The 18,042-nt window shown below is 46.9% G+C and overlaps 2 protein-coding genes and 1 non-coding gene across 4 annotated transcripts; 1 reads left to right on the top strand and 2 right to left on the bottom strand.

Moving 5' to 3' along the window:
* Positions 1–1,488: 1,488 nt before the first annotated feature.
* Positions 1,489–4,509, bottom strand: RPL37 (ribosomal protein L37). Its single transcript, XM_059694879.1, has 4 exons — positions 4,366–4,509; positions 3,533–3,668; positions 3,278–3,362; positions 1,489–1,604 (listed from the first exon to the last, which is right to left on the bottom strand). The coding sequence occupies exons 1-4, from the start codon at positions 4,366–4,368 to the stop codon at positions 1,535–1,537; spliced, it is 294 nt and encodes a 97-aa protein (XP_059550862.1). The 5' UTR covers positions 4,369–4,509; the 3' UTR covers positions 1,489–1,534.
* On the bottom strand, positions 1,686–1,765 carry LOC132234000 (small nucleolar RNA SNORD72). Its single transcript, XR_009452830.1, has one exon. It is a non-coding gene; the product is annotated as a small nucleolar RNA SNORD72 (small nucleolar RNA).
* A 3,688-nt stretch (positions 4,510–8,197) lies between the features above and the next one.
* CARD6 (caspase recruitment domain family member 6) lies at positions 8,198–16,990 on the top strand. Of its 2 annotated transcripts, none has more exons than XM_059694869.1 (3): positions 8,198–9,653; positions 11,307–11,822; positions 14,519–16,990. In XM_059694869.1, the coding sequence occupies exons 1-3, from the start codon at positions 9,371–9,373 to the stop codon at positions 16,870–16,872; spliced, it is 3,153 nt and encodes a 1,050-aa protein (XP_059550852.1). In that variant the 5' UTR covers positions 8,198–9,370; the 3' UTR covers positions 16,873–16,990. The 2 variants fall into 2 exon arrangements, with proteins under 2 accessions (XP_059550852.1, XP_059550851.1); XM_059694868.1 differs by having other exon boundaries at positions 11,280–11,822.
* Positions 16,991–18,042: the final 1,052 nt, after the last annotated feature.

Raw genomic sequence — 18,042 nt, 5'->3', positions numbered from 1 at the left:
TAGCCGGGCTGGTGTGGCTCAGCAGTTGAGCAATGACCTAGCAAACAAGAGGTAGCCGGTTCTATTCCTGGTCAGGGAACATGCCCAGGGTGCAGGCTCAATCCCCACTAGGGTCATGCAGGAGGCAGTGGATCAGTGATGTTCCTCTCATGGATATTGTCATCTCTCCCCCTCTCCCTTACTCTTTAAAAACAAACAAACCAAAAACCCACAACATATTTAAAAAATTCATTTGAACCCCTAACCTTCATATCTCACTGGTACTCTAAGCCAGTGATGGCGAACCTATGACACGTGTGTCAGAGGTGACACACGCTCATTTTTTTGGTTGATTTTTGTTAAATGGCATTCAAATATGTAAAATAAATATCAAAAATATCTGTTTTACCATGGTTGCAAATATCAAAAAATTTCTACATGTGACACGGCACCAGAGTTAAGTTAGGGTTTTTCAGAATGCTGACACACCAAGCTCAAAAGGTTCACCAACACTGCTCTAAGCCCTATTGTATAGGATTGACAACCACTCCCCAAAGTCATTACCCTATAGCAGTGGTTCTCAACCTTGGCTGCACATTAGAATCACCTGGGAATCAGACTCTAATGTGCAGCCAAGGTTGAGAACCACTGCTCTATAGCAAATGAATGCTGCTAAAAGAAATTTATGTTTTAATTTACTCTTAACATGTTAAATATCCATAAGCCACATAAACTGTATAACTTTACCTTACTATTTTTTAAAAAATGTATTTCTATTGATTTCAGAGAGGGAGAGATAGAACATCTATCATGAGCCTCATCGATTGGCTGCCTCCTGCACGCCCCACAGTGGGGATCCAGCCCAAAACCCACCCATGTGCCCTGACCAGTAATCCAACCATGACCTCCTAGTTCATAGGTCGATGCTCAACCACTGTGACAAGCCAGCCAGACCACTTACTACATTCTTTTTTTAAAAATTTATTTGAGCCGAAACCGGTTTGGCTCAGTGGATAGAGCGTCGGCCTGCGGACTGAGGGGTCCCAGGTTAGATTCCGGTCAAGGGCATGTGCCTGGGCTGCGGGCACATCCCCAGTGGGAGATGTGCAGGAGGCGGCTGATCGATGTTTCTCTCCCATCGATGTTTCTGACTCAATATCTCTCTCCCTTCCTCTCTGTAAAAAATCAATAAAATATATTTAAAAAAAAAATTTATTTGAATGTGCCCTGACCTGGAATTGAACCCAGGACCCTTCAGTCCACACGCTCTATCCACTGAGCCAATCCAGCTAGGGCTTACTATATTCTTTACATCTTCCAGTGTTGTCTGCTTGAAGGAACCTGGAATTCCACTTGGCTCTCTCATCCTCTTAAGCAGCATCGAATCCCAGCACAAAAGTCATTACTCCCAAGCCACCACTGAACAAGTCCATCTGATAGTAAGTTGTCCCACACCAAATATAGTTCATTAACACTACAAGCCTATTAAAAATACCTTAGCACACAAGATATTTTTGAAAACGGAGATTTATTGCTCGACTAATCACTGAAATCCTTAAGATGAACTGGATGCGGCAACAGCTGCCCTCTTGGGTTTAGGAGTTGTTCCTTCACGGAATCCATGCCTGCACCAAGTTAAAAACAAGAACTGTTACCTCAGCAATGCCACACATACATCTTATTTTTTGCTAAAACAGATTTTAATGAGCTTATCTCAGTTATATGTTGAAATCAATATTGAATTCATATGTTCAGACATTTATTTGTACAGCATCACCGATAAGCTCCAACAGTTTATTTGCGTCCTTCTGCTTCCAGGTATCTATTTCAGGGATATAGGTAACTGCACTTGAAAAGTAAACTCAACAATGTGCTAGGTCTGTGATGGCGAACCTATGACACGCGTGTCAGCTTTGTTAAATGGCATTTAAATATGTAAAAAATAAGTATCAAAAACATAAATCTTTGTTTTACTATAATTGCAAATATCAAAAAATTTCTGTATGTGACACGGCACCAGTTAAGTTAGGGTTTTTCAAAATGCTGACACGCCGAGCTCAAAAGGTTCGCCATCACTGCACTAGGTTGTGCTGAGCTCTGGACTAGTATTTCCCCACCACCTGTTAAGAGACCCAAGGTACTTGTGAAAACGGACCCCTATGCTGAGGCAGAGGTTTTAACTACCTTTCCTTAGCAAAGGAAGCACAATGGGCACATTAAATGCAGGTATTTTCTAAACTGCGGGACAGTGCTTCACATTCTAACTCACTCACTATTCACACCTCCTCTAAGGAAAGTGCTGTCACCCGCCTTGAAGACTGTGAATTGAGGCTCAGAAAGGGTCACGTCTGGTTCAGTTGGCGCTCTTAAGCCCTGCATCGTGGGCCACCAGCAGACCACTCAACAAGAAGTCCACTCCACTGTGCACAACAAAGATCACCTCAGCACACGGAGACACAGCTAAGGGCACTGCTTACAAAGCCCCTGCTTCCTGATCCTTTGAAATTAGGAAATGTGGAGCGGAGTGGGCAGAAAAGCCAAGGATTCCGCTAAAACCCTACATTGCACAGGGCAGCTGTACACATAAGGAATCACCTCAGTTGAGACTTTTGATCAGTTAAGGCTTAAACACCTACCATTACAATGCAGTTTATGAGTCTAGGCTGGGGCCGAAATCCCTGCATTTCTAACGAACTTTTAAAGCCTGACTTTCAGTAACAAGACTGAAGATTTCTCTCTGTACAACTGCAATAGCAACTGACAAGTTCTCTACAGCGAACGTGCCCAAAGCCACAAAACCCCAGACCTCATTCACACACCCACTGCCATGAGTTTGGGCAAGAATGTGAGAGGTAGCCATTACTAATAACTACCATCACATTTTGAGACTGTAGCTCAAATCACGCCCTAGACCAGTGGTCGGCAAACTCGTTAGTCAACAGAGCCAAATATCAACAGTACAACGATGGGAATTTCTTTTGAGAGCCAAATTTTTTAAACTTAAACTATATAGGTAGGTACATTGTTATTAACTTAGAGTACTCCTAAGGCTTAGGAAGAGCCACACTCAAGGGGCCAAAGAGCCGCAGTTTGCCAACCACGGCCCTAGACACTTACAACTCACACTACAGTTCACTGAGATTAATAAAACCTGGATGTAATGGGTCCGAGGGCGACAGTGGCAGGAAACACCTTCCAACACCCCCTCCCCCCCCCCCGTCGGGACAGCACCCCTATTTTACACCCCGATGTGAACGAGACGGTCCCCTCCACGCTCACACCGCCCACGAAGCTGTACCTGAACCTGCGGTACACGATTTTCAGGTGCCGCATGCGCCCCGTCCCGGTGGTGTTCCGTCGCTTGGCCTTGGCACTCCAGTTATCTGCAACACAGACGCGGGTCAGGCGCCTGCAGGGCTCCCCCCGGCCCCGGGCCCCGGGCCGGCCCGCTGGCCCATCAGGTCAGAGCCTCCCCCGGGTTCGCCACCGGCGTTAACCTTCGCCCAGCTCCAGGCCGCCCCGGCCCCCGGCGCCCCCTGCCCCCCTCGCTCACACTTCCTCTTGCGCTTGGCCGGGTAGCCGCACTTGCCGCACGTGGACTTCTGCAGGTGGTAGGCCTTGGAGCCGCAGCGGCGGCACAGCGTGTGCGTCTTGTTGCGGCGCTTGCCGAACGAGGACGTCCCCTTCGTCTGCAAACGGAGGGGCAAACAACTCAGCCACTGGTCGCGTCGGGCCCGGAATCGAGAGGAGACGGGCCCGCCGCCCGGGCTGGAGCCGCGGGGGTGTTTGGTTCTTTCCTGAAAGGCTCCATCAGAAACCACTACCCGACACGTCCCGGCTGGTGGGCAAAGGCAGTAACCGGACCAGAGATTCTGTCACTAAAAACCTTTAAACGGAAAAGAAGTCACCACCGGCCTTTCACGTCATCTCAAGCTTTCCGCAAGACGTGCTGTGTTTTGAATTCTGCTACATTGGGGGGGAGGGGGAGAGAAATAAGTGTGTTTTTCCTACCTACCCTCACCCCAGGGCCTTAGGGAGCCGGCCCGGCACCGCCACCAACTAATCCCTTGGCTTACAGCGCCCAACACTGCAAACCAAGCTGCTGCTTCCTTCAGTGCCCACCGCGGGCAGGGCGGTGCGGGAGCCCAAAGCTCGGATCGCAGCAACGGACCTAAAGCGGCTCCGGTTCCACGACTACAGGCTCAGCACCCCAGGTACAGTGAGTGAGGAGACATTCTTCTGGGTCTTGAGGGCCACAGCGAGTCCCTTTCCTGTCCACCCGCTGCCCTTATCGGGGACCTTGCCAGGACCCCCACAGAGAGCGAGGAGCGAGGCGCTGGGGACGAGGATGGAAGGCGATTAGAACAGCCCTGGCAACCAACTCACCATCTCGCTTCTGCCGCCGAGACCAAAGAGGCCGGAAGAGCAGACACTTCCGCTATATCGCGCAGAGAAGCTTCCGCTCAGGAAAGTACTTCCGGCGGGCGCGGTGCGTCGTTCTCAAGTGTCCGTCGCCGCGGTGAGCTGGGTGGAAAGGAGGTTCCGGAGCCAGACGGGGCCAATAGGAGTTTAGCTCCCTATTGGTCAGGCGGGCGGGACCAGGACTGGGCTCTAGGTGCTGCTGCTCCTCCCTCTGCTCCTGCTGCTGGACCTGCTGCTGGGCCTTCGCTGGATTTGTCAGAGTTGTGACCACATCGCGGGGTCCCGGCCGAGCTGCTGGGGAAGCCGGAGGATGACGCTGGCCCTGCGGGGGTCCCCGCGCCGCGAATCCGCGCGGGGCGTGTGCAGGGGGCGCGGGTCGGACTGGGACCCCGACGCGGAGAAGCCGGGTCCCCCAGGTTGCTCCCCACTCGCCCCGTCGCTGAGCTGAGGTCGCTGCGTGGACCGAGACTCAGAATCGGAAAACCCAAGCAATTCGTGTGTTTTGTAACTAGTACTTTAGAGGCACAATTTTGTTTCCGAATTGCATTGTGCCCAGGAATCACACCTGGGTGTTTTTTTGTGTTTTTTTTTTAAGAAAAAAATGTTTTATTTATTTCACGGAGAGAGGAAGAGGGGGAGGAAAATAGAAACATCAATGAAGAGAGAATCATGGGTCAGCTCCCTCCTGCGCACCCCACATTGGGGATGGAGCCCGCACCCCGGGAACCCAACCAGGACCTCCCGGCTCATAGGTGGAGGCTCAGCCCCCGCGCCATGTGGGCGGGGGCCACGCGTGGAGGCGTGAAGAAGCCGAGTCAGCAGCTTGGGGCCTGGAAGTCCGGACTGAGGAAACGCTTTCCAAATAGTTTCTAACTTGGTGGTTCCCAGACCTCGATAAGCGTGAATCCAGTTGTAACCTCTTATCCAACAAAGCCCCAACCCTGGCAAAAAAAACGGTGTAAACGATCCAAACATTTAAAAATCACAGGGGAAAACGATCCCAAATGACCACTGACTGTGCCTTCTAAAGCAAACCAAGATGCCCTAACTGGTTTGGCTCAGTGGATAGAGCATCGGCCTGGGGACTCAAGGGTCCCAGGTTTGATTCGGGTCAAGGGCATGTACCTTGGTGCGGGCACATCCCCAGTAGGGGGCGTGTGCAGGAGGCAGCTGATCGTGTTTCTAACTCTCTATCCCTCTCCCTTCCTCTCTGTAAAAAATCAATAAAATATGTAATAAATAAATAAAGCAAACCAAGAACCCTATACCTGTCCCATGTGAAATACCAGCAAGCGAGACTGACCGCTAGCAGAACAAGATGAACCTAGGAATCAGGTTTAATTTTGAGGGTGAACAGTTGATGGGTGCCCATAGGCTCAGCCTGATCACCAGGGAGCGGGAGGCCACATGCTAACCTGACAAGATCAGGGAAGGCTGCATGGCAGTCTTGCAAACTCAAAGACCTAACATAACCACAAAGGGTTGTCTGAAATGAAAACAAAGCATTTATAGTGGGTAGTCATGTCCTAGGCCAGTATTTTCCCTGACAAGGTCAATTTCTACTGTAACTGAGCCTCTGGTCTTTTTGCAGCTAAGATAACATATACCTATGCAATGTCAGGGTAACTTGTAACTTCCCTTTCTCCTGAGACCTCAGGGCACAACCAAATCCACCTGGGTGCCAGGACAGAGACCATGAATTCCTTCATTGTTATTGTTATCTTGTTAATTGTTGACTGTTAACTATCCAGTACTCACCTGAGTACCAGAAGTATGTGTCTATTGTGGGAAACTGTTTATTGCCTTCACTATCTGATAAGCGTAGACAGAGAACCCCCCTCCTGCCCCCCCTCCCCGCCCCCCAAGGCTGGGTGCCTTTGAAGCCCTAGCAAAGGTCTGAGCTAGGCGCCACCTCTGTTTGTCCAGACAGTGGTAGCTGAAGCAACTCCCCCATTTATTATTATGTAAATCCTTGCTGATGGGCTAGTCTGCCTGTGCCAGGGGTCACCTGCCTAAGGGCTATGCTATGGGTGCATCCCAGATCAATAAAAGCTTGGTGAGGCCTGAGCACGGGAGGAAGTCCTTCCCCTTGAGTTGGACTTGCCCGCCTGGTCCCCCAATATTTCCAATTATCTTTTGTCTTTTCATTTTCATTTGTGTGTGGCTCTGCTTCCAGTTCCTGAACCCTGATCCACGCAGGACGTGGGAAGGAAACACTGAACAGTCTATCATTTTACTTATTTTTAAAAATATACTTTTATTGATTTCAGAGAGGAAGGGGGAGCGAGAGAGATAGAAACATCAATGATGAGAATCATTGATCAGCTGCCTCCTGCACACCCCTTACTGGGGGTGAGCCCGAAACCTGGGCATGTGCCCTTGGCTGGAATCGAACCCGGGACCCTTCAGTCCAGCAGGCCGACAGGCCGACGTTCTATTCACTGAGCCAAGCCAGCTAGGACTATCGTTTCACTTTTTATCCAATCCCAGAATTTCTCCCCTCTTTCCCGCCTTTGCTTTCTCCCACCTCCGTAATCTATCACCAGTGGATTTCATGTAACCTACTTATGCCTCCTCTTTTGATTGTAGTGTATAAAACAAGGTGAAAACTGCCTTCTCCAGAGCATTAGCCCAATACATTGAGAATCTACTTCCAGGCAATTATTGACAGTTTGGCTCAAATAAACTCAGAAGAATTACGTACAGGTTTGAATGTTTTTATGTTAACATAACTACCAGGCTCTTTTCTAGGTGCTGGGGAAAAAAGCAAAGAGAAACATTTTACTAAAAAGTTACATGCTTGGTCATGACCACCCACCTTGACCTGCCTAGTTAGGAATTTAGGATCAGATAACCGTGTGAGGTTTTCAGGTTCTTATGAACTGCAACACTGTAAATAAAGACCAACTAAATTGTTTTTTGTCTTTTTAAAATATATTTTATTGATTTTTTACAGAGAGGAAGGGAGAGGGATAGAGAATTAGAAACATCAATGAGAGAAACATCGATCAGCTGCCTCCTACCCACCCCCCACTGGGGATGTGCCCACAACCAAGGCACATGCCCTTGACCGGAATCGAACCCGGGACCCCTCAGTCCACAGGCCGACGCTCTATCCACTGAGTCAAACCCGCCAGGGCCCAACTAAATTGTTTTTAAAAATCAGTCTGCTAATAAAAACAAACAAAAAAATAATACATAGTAATTTTTAAAGTAGAAAGTTTGACCCCCTCTGTAATCACACACCAGTGTTACAATTGGGTATCTTTTGTAGCTGTGTTCTTTTAAATCTCTATATACACATATGTACACTGTGCTAGGGTGAGGAACTGAGTGATGGAAAGGTTACAAAATGTTAAGGAATGTGGTAAGGGAAGGAAATGAGACATAAGAAATTGAATATACTGGAAAAGGGGAACTGACGTATGGAGAGGAATTGTGTCAGGATGTGAAGAAGGATTGTATTAGGGTTAGGAACCATGGAAGGATAATTGCTAGATTGTCATAGAAAAACAATGTGCTATGATACGCTCCAGCCAGGTGTGACTCTGTTTACCCCCCTTTTGTGCTTATGAACTTCTAATGGAATGTTTTGTAGTTGATTTTTCCTAACACTGATTTGCTATAAAAGATCATACTGCACCCTTGGTCTTTGCCACATGCTCCGAATCTCCCAGAGGGGGAGATAGGCACTGTGGTCAGCTGGCCAGCTTAATAAAGGCTCTTAAATTTAAATTCTGAGTCGGTGGTCTATCTCGTTGAGCCAACCCATAACATACACTATACACATTAATTTTTAAACAAAAATGGGATCTATAACTTGTTTTCTGTAACAATATATCCTGGGTATCACTACTTGTCAATATGTACAGATTTACTTAATCTTTTTAACCACTTTTTGGTATTTCATTGTTAATGTATCAACATGTATTCCACAATTTATGGAAATTTTGGTTATTTTGATACATTTTGGTTATTCTTAATTTTCTGTTATAAAAAGTTTTGTAATGAAGACATTGTACATACATTTTTGGGGCATTGGTCTGAAACAACTCCTCTCTGAAATTAGTGAAAATATATATTTTTTAAAAAACAGAGAGACTTCTCAGAGGATTTGACCCTGGGGCCTGGTCATGCTGAGACTGAGTCAAGTGATCGAAAGAGCAGATAAACAACCCACCCGGAAGGCAGGGGCTGGGAGGGCTCTGGGCTGGATTCTCCCACTGCCTTGCCTTTTTTGTATCTGCTCCTCCAACAATAGGCAGCGTTGACTTATTTAATCTTTGCCAAATAGGATTAATCTTTCCCTTTTTAAAAAACCATTTTTCTTTCTTGAGATTTTATGGCTTGTTCTGAGGATAAGTACACAGACATTTCAATTTGATCCTTTAAAAAATATTTTTAAAAACATGTTTATTGATTTCAGAGAGAGGAAGGGAGAAGGGGAGAGAGAGAAACATCTATGATGAGAGAGAATCAGTGATTGGCTGCCACCTGCACGTGGACTCCGAAGGACCAAGGGCCCTGGGAAGCCACCCTGCGGGGGGAGCACTGTGTGTTCCAGTCCGGAATTTCCGTATCAATATTAATCAGACTCGTCTTCCTTCTCTCCTGCTTCCTCTGAGCTGGACTCTGCTCTCCCTTTTGGTTTCTGTGTTTCCTGCCATGAGGTAGTTAGTGGTTAGCCAATTCAGCCTGCTTTCCCTCTGCTTCGCTTTGCCCTTTGTTTGCACTTCCTTGTCTGCAGATCAGCCTTTCCTGCCACATTTTTGGCCCGGTTTCCTCGCAGGAGCAGGTTTAGTGACAACCTCGCCGACCTCCTCTGAGGCAGCTCCTAAGCCGCCCGCCCTCGGGAGCTGACCTTCCCCTGGAGCATGTGGCAACAATTTGCTGCTGGGTCCCGCCTCAATGTGTTAATCCACTGGAAGGGTTTGGTAATCCAGTTCCTGCTCTAGAGAAATCTAGAGCCATGGCCACCGGGAGTGCTCCCTCCGAGATTATAGAAAGAGAGCGAAAGAAGTTACTGGAAATCCTCCAGCAAGACCTGGACTCGATCCTGGACTCACTAACCTCTCGGAGGCTGATTTCTGAGGACGAGTATGAGGCACTGGAGGACATCCCAGACCCTCTGAAGAAAAGTCGGAAGCTGTTGATCTTGGTGCAGAAGAAGGGAGAAGACAGTTGTCAGCATTTCCTCAAATGTTTGTTTAGTACTTTTCCAGAGTCAGCGACCACTTGGGACTTAAGGCAAGGTAAGTTGAATTTCTACACTTTTTTTTGGTTAGGGGTGGGGGTGGGGGTGGTAGGGGAATGAAAGAAATGAGGCAAATTTCCTGGAAAAAGAAAAGAAAAAAGAAACTGATCATCTTTTATTTTTATTTGTCTTTCTACCAGAGATAATTTTTCACTGAAATATGATAAAGAGGAAGTGGCCAGCAGTTAAAAAGCAGGGAATAATGCATTTTATCAGTTTAGGGGATTGATAATTTTTTCTTTAAACTGTGTCCAAAATTAGCAATGGTTTTAGTGCCGGTATAGACTCCTCATTATTATGATAGATAGACATCCCCAAATATTTACAGCTGGACAGAGACGACAGGGGTCATATCGGGGATTTCTTTGTCTAGTAAGTGAATTCCTGAATATAAGCAATCCCCAAACCACAGCCTGCATTGTTCACCTCATGTAACCATTTGGGAAATAATCCCCTTTAGTGATGGGTCAGTCACTTCCTTTTCTGGGGAACCCTCTGAAGTAATTCCAATCCTAATTTTCCAATGTGCAGAGATAATCAGGCAAACGAGGGAGCAATCCTTCCGGAATGGATTGGTTAGCAATTTTGTAGGTTACCGCCAGGGGCTAGTGTAGCTCCTTTTATGGGAACCTAAGGCTATTGAAGATTACTTTAAGAGGTGTTACAGAGGTGCAGTCTCAGGGAAAAGGTTTATGTTAATGGTCCCTAATGTGGGACAAGACCTGTTCTCTTAAAGCAGGGGTCCTCAAACGACGGCCCGCGGGCCACATGCAAACACAAATATTGTATTTGTTCCCGTTTTGTTTTTTTACTTCAAAATAAGATATGTGCAGTGTGCATAGGAATTTGTTCATAGTTTGTTTTTTTTTTTAACTATAGTCCGGCCCTCCAACGGTCTGAGGGACAGTGAACTGGCCCCCTGTTTAAAAAGTTTGAGGACCCCTGGCTTAAAGAAATGGGTCTTACTATTTATTTCTAGGATTTACTATTCCAAATTAGAGCTCTTTGCTTCCTGACTAGAAATTATTAGGACCAGACTTCATTACCAACGGCCCTAGGAGTTCGGAGCTGGTTTGGGGTCACAGTAAATCCACAAGTTAGCGCTGTTCATAAGGTTCACATTTTGTTCTGTTCGTTTGACACTTGAGTTTTATGTGAAAGACTTGGAATTTTTTTATTATTATTATTGATTTTTTACAGAGAGGAATGGAGAGGGATAGAGAGGTAGAGACATCGATGAGAGAGAAACATCGATCAGCTGCCTCCTGCACACTCCCTACTGGGTATGTGCCCACAACCAAGGTACATGCCCTTGACCAGAATCCAACTTGGGACCCTTGAGTCCGCAGGCCAATGCTCTATCCACTGAGCCAAACCGGTTAGGGCAAGACTTGGAATTTTGAGCAAGGCAGGAGTGCGTTCTGATCTTTTTTCCAGTGGGAAAAGCAGGTTCTGACGGTTGACTTATTGCCATTTGTGTTGGAAGGGGTAGGTATTCCTATCCTCCAGTGACATAAAGAAGAGAGAGAATGCTTCGAGGTCTCAGAAACACAAGTAAATAGAAATATTTTTTTTGAACTTGGAAAACAAAGTGAAAACCCCCATAACTTTCTTGTTCTTTCAGAATCTTTAAAACATGAACATACAGGAGGGGTAAGCAAGAATTCGGAAGATCCATTTTCCCCGGGAAAGAAACAGCCTGAGAGTCCTGAGATCACCGTGTCCTTTAAAGAGAAAGAGCACGGGGATGTGGAAACCTCTGAGATGTTCAGGGACAAGGAGAGTAGCGATGGCGAGATGGCGTGGTCCTCACGGGAAAGCGAGAAGGCGTACGACCCGCCAACCACCACGATGCTGCATTCAGCAGAGAATGTTGAGTCTGAAGTTTCAGGAACTCCTGACTATTCACAGGACCAGCAGAGGTACGACGAGCCCAATGATTTTTTATACTTAGGAGAAGAGGAATATCTAGAGCCGGCTGTCTTCTCTGAAGATGCAGAAAGCACCGTGGAAGGAGAAGATCATGACGACCCAGAGTACCTTGTCTACGGTGGGGAAGAGGACCCTGTGTATTCAGAAACCGCAGAGTTCTCTGGTGACGAGGAGAGTTATGGTGATTCAGAACCCGGCATGCTGCTGGAGGAAGAGGAGGAGGAAAGTATGGAAGGTATGAAGTGACACGTGATCGTTAGGCAACAGCATATTTTTAGGTTGCCGTCACATAATGGAGAGACAGGATGAGGGAGGGCACCAGATGTCAGCCGAAGAGCAGCCTCTCAGAAATTCCTTGTGCCTCTCTAGCCGGGACTGTCCTCAGAGGTGGCGTTGACAGGGAGGGAGGCCCAGCACCTAGGAAATGCTGGACAGGATAAGCCCAAGTGAATATGGAGTGCAGGTGTAGGTTTCTGCTCTCACCTCTGTCACACATATAAGAGTTGCTAGACACTCATTTTATTGTATTTATTTTTTATTGTTTTAAATATATTTTTTATTGACCTTCAGAGAGGGAGAGGGAGAGAGAGAGAGAAACATCAATGATGAGAGAGAATCATTGATCTGCTGCCTCCTGCATGCCCCCTACTGGGGATCGAGCCCACAACCCGGGCATGTGCCCTTGACCAGAACTGAACCTGGAACCCTTCAGTCGGTAGGCTGATGCTCTATCCACTGAGCCAAACCGGCTAGGGCTGCTACACACTCATTTTAGGTGTTATCTTCTATTCCTTAAATTAAGTCTCTTTGGTCATTTTAGTGCCAATGGGCTATGGCAGTGGTTCTCAACCTCTGGCCCTTTAAATACAGTTCCACATGTTGTGACCCCAACCATAAAATTATTTTCGTTGCTACTTCATAACTGTAATGTTTCTACTGTTATGAATCATAATGTAAATATCTGATATGCAGGATGGTCTTAGGCGACCCATGTGAAAGGGTCGTTGGACCACCAAAGGGGTCGTGACTCACAGGTTGAGTACCTCTGGGCTATGGTGATTATGGGCCTAATTATTGAAGTGAAAACAGGAGAGGAGTTTGTGATGAATGGATAAAATCGCAAAATACTGTTACATGGCTTGATCCAGTCCGTATATTGCCATCTTGGGAAACTATACTGGCATCTTCAATTAGAATATTTTTTTCTTTTTTTAAAAAAATTTATTTTTATTGAATTTATTGGAGTGACATTGTTTATAAAACTATATAAATGTCAGGTGTACAATTCTATATCATCTGTATATTGTAGTGTGTTCACCACCCCAAGTCAAGTTTCCTTCTGTCACCATGTATCCCCCCTATGCCCTCTCCTAGCTCCACACCGCTCTTTCCCTCTGGTAATCACCATGCTGTTACCTGTGTCTATGAGGTTTATTCCCCCCTCCCTTAATCCCTTTATCTTTTTCACCCTGTCTCCCTACCCCATGCCCTCTGATAGCTGTCAATCTGTTCTCTTCTATGAGTCTGTTTCTATTTTGTTTGTCAGTTTGTTCATTAGATTCCACATATAAGTGAAATCATATGGTATTTGTCTTTTGCTGACTGGCTTATTTCACTTAGTATAACGCTCTCTGGGTCCAACCACAAAAGGTAAGATTTCCTCCTTTTTTTATGGCCAAGAACTATTACATTGTGTAAATGTGCCACAGCTTTTTGAAATTTCAAAATATGACAAGTGCTTTATTTGGGGAGATCTTGCCTAAGAAAATAAACTTCACCAAGTTCTGAGTAGAGAAGGGAAAGATGACTACCATCTCCCATTCCGTCCAAATCCTGGGGGATTCCGAATCCAGTTCTGGGTGGGGAAAGAGTTCTTTCCTCCTCTCCACGCCCGGTATCCGCCTGCCAGGGCTGCCCTCAGGAGGTACCACAAATTGGGTAGCTTAGACAATAAACAACAGAAATGTATTGTCTCAACAGTTTGGAGGCTAGAAGTCTGAAATCAAGGTGTTTACAGCAGTGGTTCCTTCTAAAGGCTGCAGAGAAAACCTGTTTCTAGCTTTGCTGGCTTGCTGGAAATCTTTGGCCACTTTCAGGCAACCCAAGGATTTTTTAGAGTTACTTTTGTTAATTCTTAAAATGTATACTTTTCTCTCACTTCTATTGTTTATTCTAAGGGGGGTTTTTTTGTTTTTTTTTTTGGTTGTTTTTGTGTGTGTACCGGATTCAAGAAGTTTATGCTAATTTGCCATTCATCAGGAGCAATAAATGCTGCCAGATCTTCTTTCTCTACTAAGCACTATCTCTCTATTCTCTCTCTATTCCCAAGAAGTAGCTAGAAGGTACATCAGGAAATGGGAGACCAGGAGAAATTAGGTGCAACATGGACATTTGGAGAAAAGCTAATTGGCAATGGCCTCTTCCTTTTCTCCAAACTTTAGCAAGAGATGCACTTGAGGAAGGAATCAATATCAGAGAATCCCTCCTATATGTGTATAATGAGACATTAACAAGGTTTTGATTTTCTGCCTATAAACATTAGCCAAAATATTTCCAGACCATGAAATTCAGTGGATTAGCCAAAATGAATTAAGTAGATCTCTATAAATACTGACTGGGGAGAATTAGTAAGGAATACCATTAAATGAAAATAGGTTGAAGAATCATTTGTTTAGTACCTTATCATTTATGTAAAAAAAAAAAACTGGCATCCATTAAACCAAACTATGTATTTCTATATATCCATGCAGGCTTATGGACTCGCATAGGAAAAGGGTGGGAAGCAAACATAGGGACGTCTCTTAGAAGGAAAGAAAATTGGCAGAGTCGTTTCATCTTTTTACAGTGAACATGGCAATTACTTAGTTTTAAAAGTCAGTGAGGGACTTTAAATTTGAAAGTGACATTCACGGAGTGTCTTCTTTCCCACAGAAAGAAAAAAGGTGTTTAAAGATGTCCTGTCCTGTTTGAACTTGGATAGGAGCAGAAAGCTTCTGCCGGATGTTGTTAAACAGTTCTCCTTAGATCGAGGATGTAAGTGGACACCCGAGAGGCCGGGAGACCTGGCCTGGAATTTCCTGATGAAAGTTCAAGCCCTGGATGTGACGGCCAGGGATTCAATCCTTAGACACGAGGTTCGGCGTGAGGAGAGCCAAGGGGAGTCGCCAGGCGGAGTAGAGAATCTGGAAATGAGGGACACCCCAGCCCTGCACCCCCTGGATGTGGTCTGTGCCTCTCTGCTGTGTGCCGACAGCTCCCTGCAGCGCGCAGTCATGGCAAGCATGTATCGATGCCGGTTTGCTCTGCCTCTGCTCCTGCCGGATGCGGAGAACAACAGAAGCATCTTAATGCTGGGGGCCATGAAAGGCCTTGTGAAGGAGCAGCCGGCGCCGTGTTCAGGAGGGCCGGCGGGGGAAACCGAAGGGTCTCTGACTCTCGCAAAGATGCCCGTCCTCTCTTTTGTGCGTCTAGGAGACTGTAGCTTCTCCAAGTCCAGAATCCTCAACACGCTGCTCAGCCCTGCCCAAGCCAAACCGCACAAAGTCTTCCTCCATCACGATTTGCCCGTCCCGGTGCTTCCCCGGCAGATCTCGGACGGCCTGGTGGAAATAGCGTGGTGCTGTCCGGACAGCGACAGTCTAAGGGGAAACCCCCCCCTTTTCCAGGAGCCCGTTGCTGTGGCCAACCTTCATGGAGATCTAGAAAGTTTTTGGACACAATTTGGTTTCTTGATGGAGGTTTCCTCAGCTGTGTTTTTCTTCACGGACTGCCTCGGTGAAAAGGAGTGGGACCTGCTCATGTTTTTAGGAGAAGATGCCATTGAAAGATGCTACTTTATCCTCAGTCCCCAGGCCAGGGAGAGTGAAGAGGCTCAGATTTTCCAGAGGATTCTGAACTTGAAGCCATCCCAGCTACTGTTCTGGGAGGAGGAGGAAGCTGGGGAGGAAGGGAGGAACTTGAAGGGCCTCCAAGCTGCCCTCCAAGAAGTGATGGCCTCATCACTCAGACGTGTGTCTGTGGAGGACATGGCCTCCCTGGCCAGGGAGTTGGGGATCCAGGTAGACCAAGACTTTGAGGACGTTCAAGGAATTCCAGTTTCCCCTGGTGAACACTTGGCTGGAACAGCTGAAGATGAGAGGCCTCAAAGACACAGTCAGCCAGAGAGCCCATCTGAACGCCCCGCTGAGGTGCCTGTGAAAGAGCCGGGAGCTGAAGGCGAGGTCACCCAGGCTCTGCAGAATTTCCACCTCACCCCAGTATTCATGCCTTACGTGCACAGCCTCTGTCCGTTCCCGGTCGGAGTTGGAGGCCACTTTAACCGTGCTCCTGTGAGAGCCCCTCGGGTGACGGGCTTCCACCTTGGGTCAGAGCAGAAGGCTAAGTGGTTCCGTCCTCCACCCTTTCATCATTCAAGAGTCCATGGTCAAGGTAGAAGTTTTGGGGTTCAGTACTTCCAACCCCAGAGATTTTGTTCAGTTGAAAGTTTTATGAAGTTTTCAAGACCTGCTCGGGGCCGTCCCGTGGATGGACCATTTGGGAGACCACCAAGGCCCATTTGGCGGCATGTGAAGACCTGGCTTGGCAGACCACAGGCAACGGGAGCGTGTGCAAGGCCTGCCGTGGCGGCCTCCCCAGTAGGTCACTTCCACTCACAGCCTGCAGGACCAGCTGGGAGGCCACCGCCTCGGCAAGCCCACGCCCGGGGGACACAGCCGCCTGAGGCAACTGAAAAACTGGTGAGAACATCAGCCCACACGGTGACTCCTCACCCGCGAAACTTTCAGCCGGCAGGACTCATACACAGACCCCCAAGACCCGCTTTTCAGCAGGGATTCAGGCTAAAGACACCAGGTGGGCCTGCAAATCCAGCTGGCCACATGGGATCCCATCCTCTGTCCAACAACAGATTTGTACCCAACTCTCTGTTCCGTCAGCCCACGCCATCCCAGAGCAAACATTCCCAGCCCAAACCCTTCCAACCCATGGCGTCTCAACCCAAACCCACCCAAACAAAACCCACTCATCCCCAGCCCTCCCCAGCTAGATCCTCTTCATCCAAACCCACTCATCCTCAGCCCACCCAAGCTAGATGCTCTTCAACCAAACCCACTCATCCCCAGCCCTCCCCAGCTAGAAGCTCTCCATCCAAACCCGCTCAGCCTAAGCCCTCCCAACCGAGGCCTTCTCAGCCCAGACCTACTCAATCCAAGTCATCAGGAGCCAGTGCTTCACAGGCTAGGGCATCCTCCTCCAGAGCAGGGCCCAAGAGGGGAGGGAAGCATTAAAGTGCCTACTCCAGAGACCTATGAAATGCATCCTTTACCCAGGCCATTCTGATCACAGAATAGTAACCTAAAGTGTGGCAGTGATGGTAAGAGACCACTGCCATTAGCATGACAGGAAAGGAGCATTCTGATCACAGAATAGTAACCTAAAGAAGTGTGGCAGTGATGGTAAGAGACCACTGCCATTAGCATGACAGAAAAGGAGATATGCACAGCCTAATTGTTATTAAACCATAAGAATTGTGTCCCTAAGAAAGAGGGAAAATATGAAAAGAATCAAGAATAGGCCGAAGCCGGTTTGGCTCAGTGGATGGAGCGTCGGCCTGCGGACTGAGAGGTCCCGGGTTCGATTCCGGTCAGGGGCATGTGCCTGGGTTGCGGGCACGTTCCCGGTGGGGGATGTGCAGGAGGCGGCTGATCGATGTTTCTCTCTCATCGATGTTTCTAACTCTCTCTATCTCTCTCCCTTCCTCTCTGTGAAAAATCAATAAAATATATTTTAAAAAAAAAAAAAGAAAAAAAAAAGAATAGTATAAAGCAGTAAATAAATTGAATCCAGCCTTGAGTTTTAGGTAATAGATAACCTGAATCCAGGGAATGTGTTTATGAGGCAGCCCCACTTGGGGAAGAATGAGGTTGGAGTCTCCAGTTGCAAAGAGATCATAAACTAGGGCTCGGGTTGCCTCAGTGTTGCAAATAAAATTGCCTTAGCTGTTGGCTGCTCCAGGGGTGTCTTGGTCATAATTTTTGTTTTAATATCAGGCACTAACCGGATAACCCTATTTGTTTAGGATAATCAATTTGCTTGTGGTAACAGCCCCAATTTGCTTAGATGATAACACTCTCATTTGACCCTTATATATAGAAATAATGAACTATCAACCAATAAAATTATTTTTCATTAACTTTAATAGCGATCTGTGTATGTTTCATTATTTTAAAATAGGCAAGATAATTTGGCTTAATCTTAGAGGATCTGATACACCTCATGATTTCAGCTTAAAATGTATACTTAAGTTTGTTTTTTGTTTGTTTGTTTTTTGTTAATCCTCACCCAAGGATATTTTTCCATTGATTTTTAGAGAGAGTGGAAGGGAGAGGGAGAGACAGAGAGAGACATCGATGTGAGAGACACATCAATTGGTTGCCGGGGGACCTGCAACCAAGATA

Source organism: Myotis daubentonii, chromosome 4 (assembly GCF_963259705.1).
Source record: "Myotis daubentonii chromosome 4, mMyoDau2.1, whole genome shotgun sequence".
Taxonomy (NCBI): Eukaryota; Metazoa; Chordata; class Mammalia; order Chiroptera; family Vespertilionidae; genus Myotis; species Myotis daubentonii.
Note: the sequence above shows the minus strand (reverse complement) of the source record. Positions and strands in the feature narration are given on the sequence as shown.

Coding starts and splice junctions, on each gene's coding strand:
- RPL37 (XM_059694879.1), bottom strand. Junction 3,363..3,532: donor GGCCAAGCGCAAGAGGAAGT/GTGAGCGAGGGG, acceptor TCTGTGTTGCAG/ATAACTGGAGTGCCAAGGCC. Junction 1,605..3,277: donor ATCGTGTACCGCAGGTTCAG/GTACAGCTTCGT, acceptor AACTTGGTGCAG/GCATGGATTCCGTGAAGGAA.
- CARD6 (XM_059694868.1), top strand. CDS start 9,371: ATGGCCACCGGGAGTGCTCCCTCCGAGATTATAGAAAGAGAGCGAAAG. Junction 9,654..11,279: donor CACTTGGGACTTAAGGCAAG/GTAAGTTGAATT, acceptor TTGTTCTTTCAG/AATCTTTAAAACATGAACAT. Junction 11,823..14,518: donor GGAGGAGGAAAGTATGGAAG/GTATGAAGTGAC, acceptor TCTTTCCCACAG/AAAGAAAAAAGGTGTTTAAA.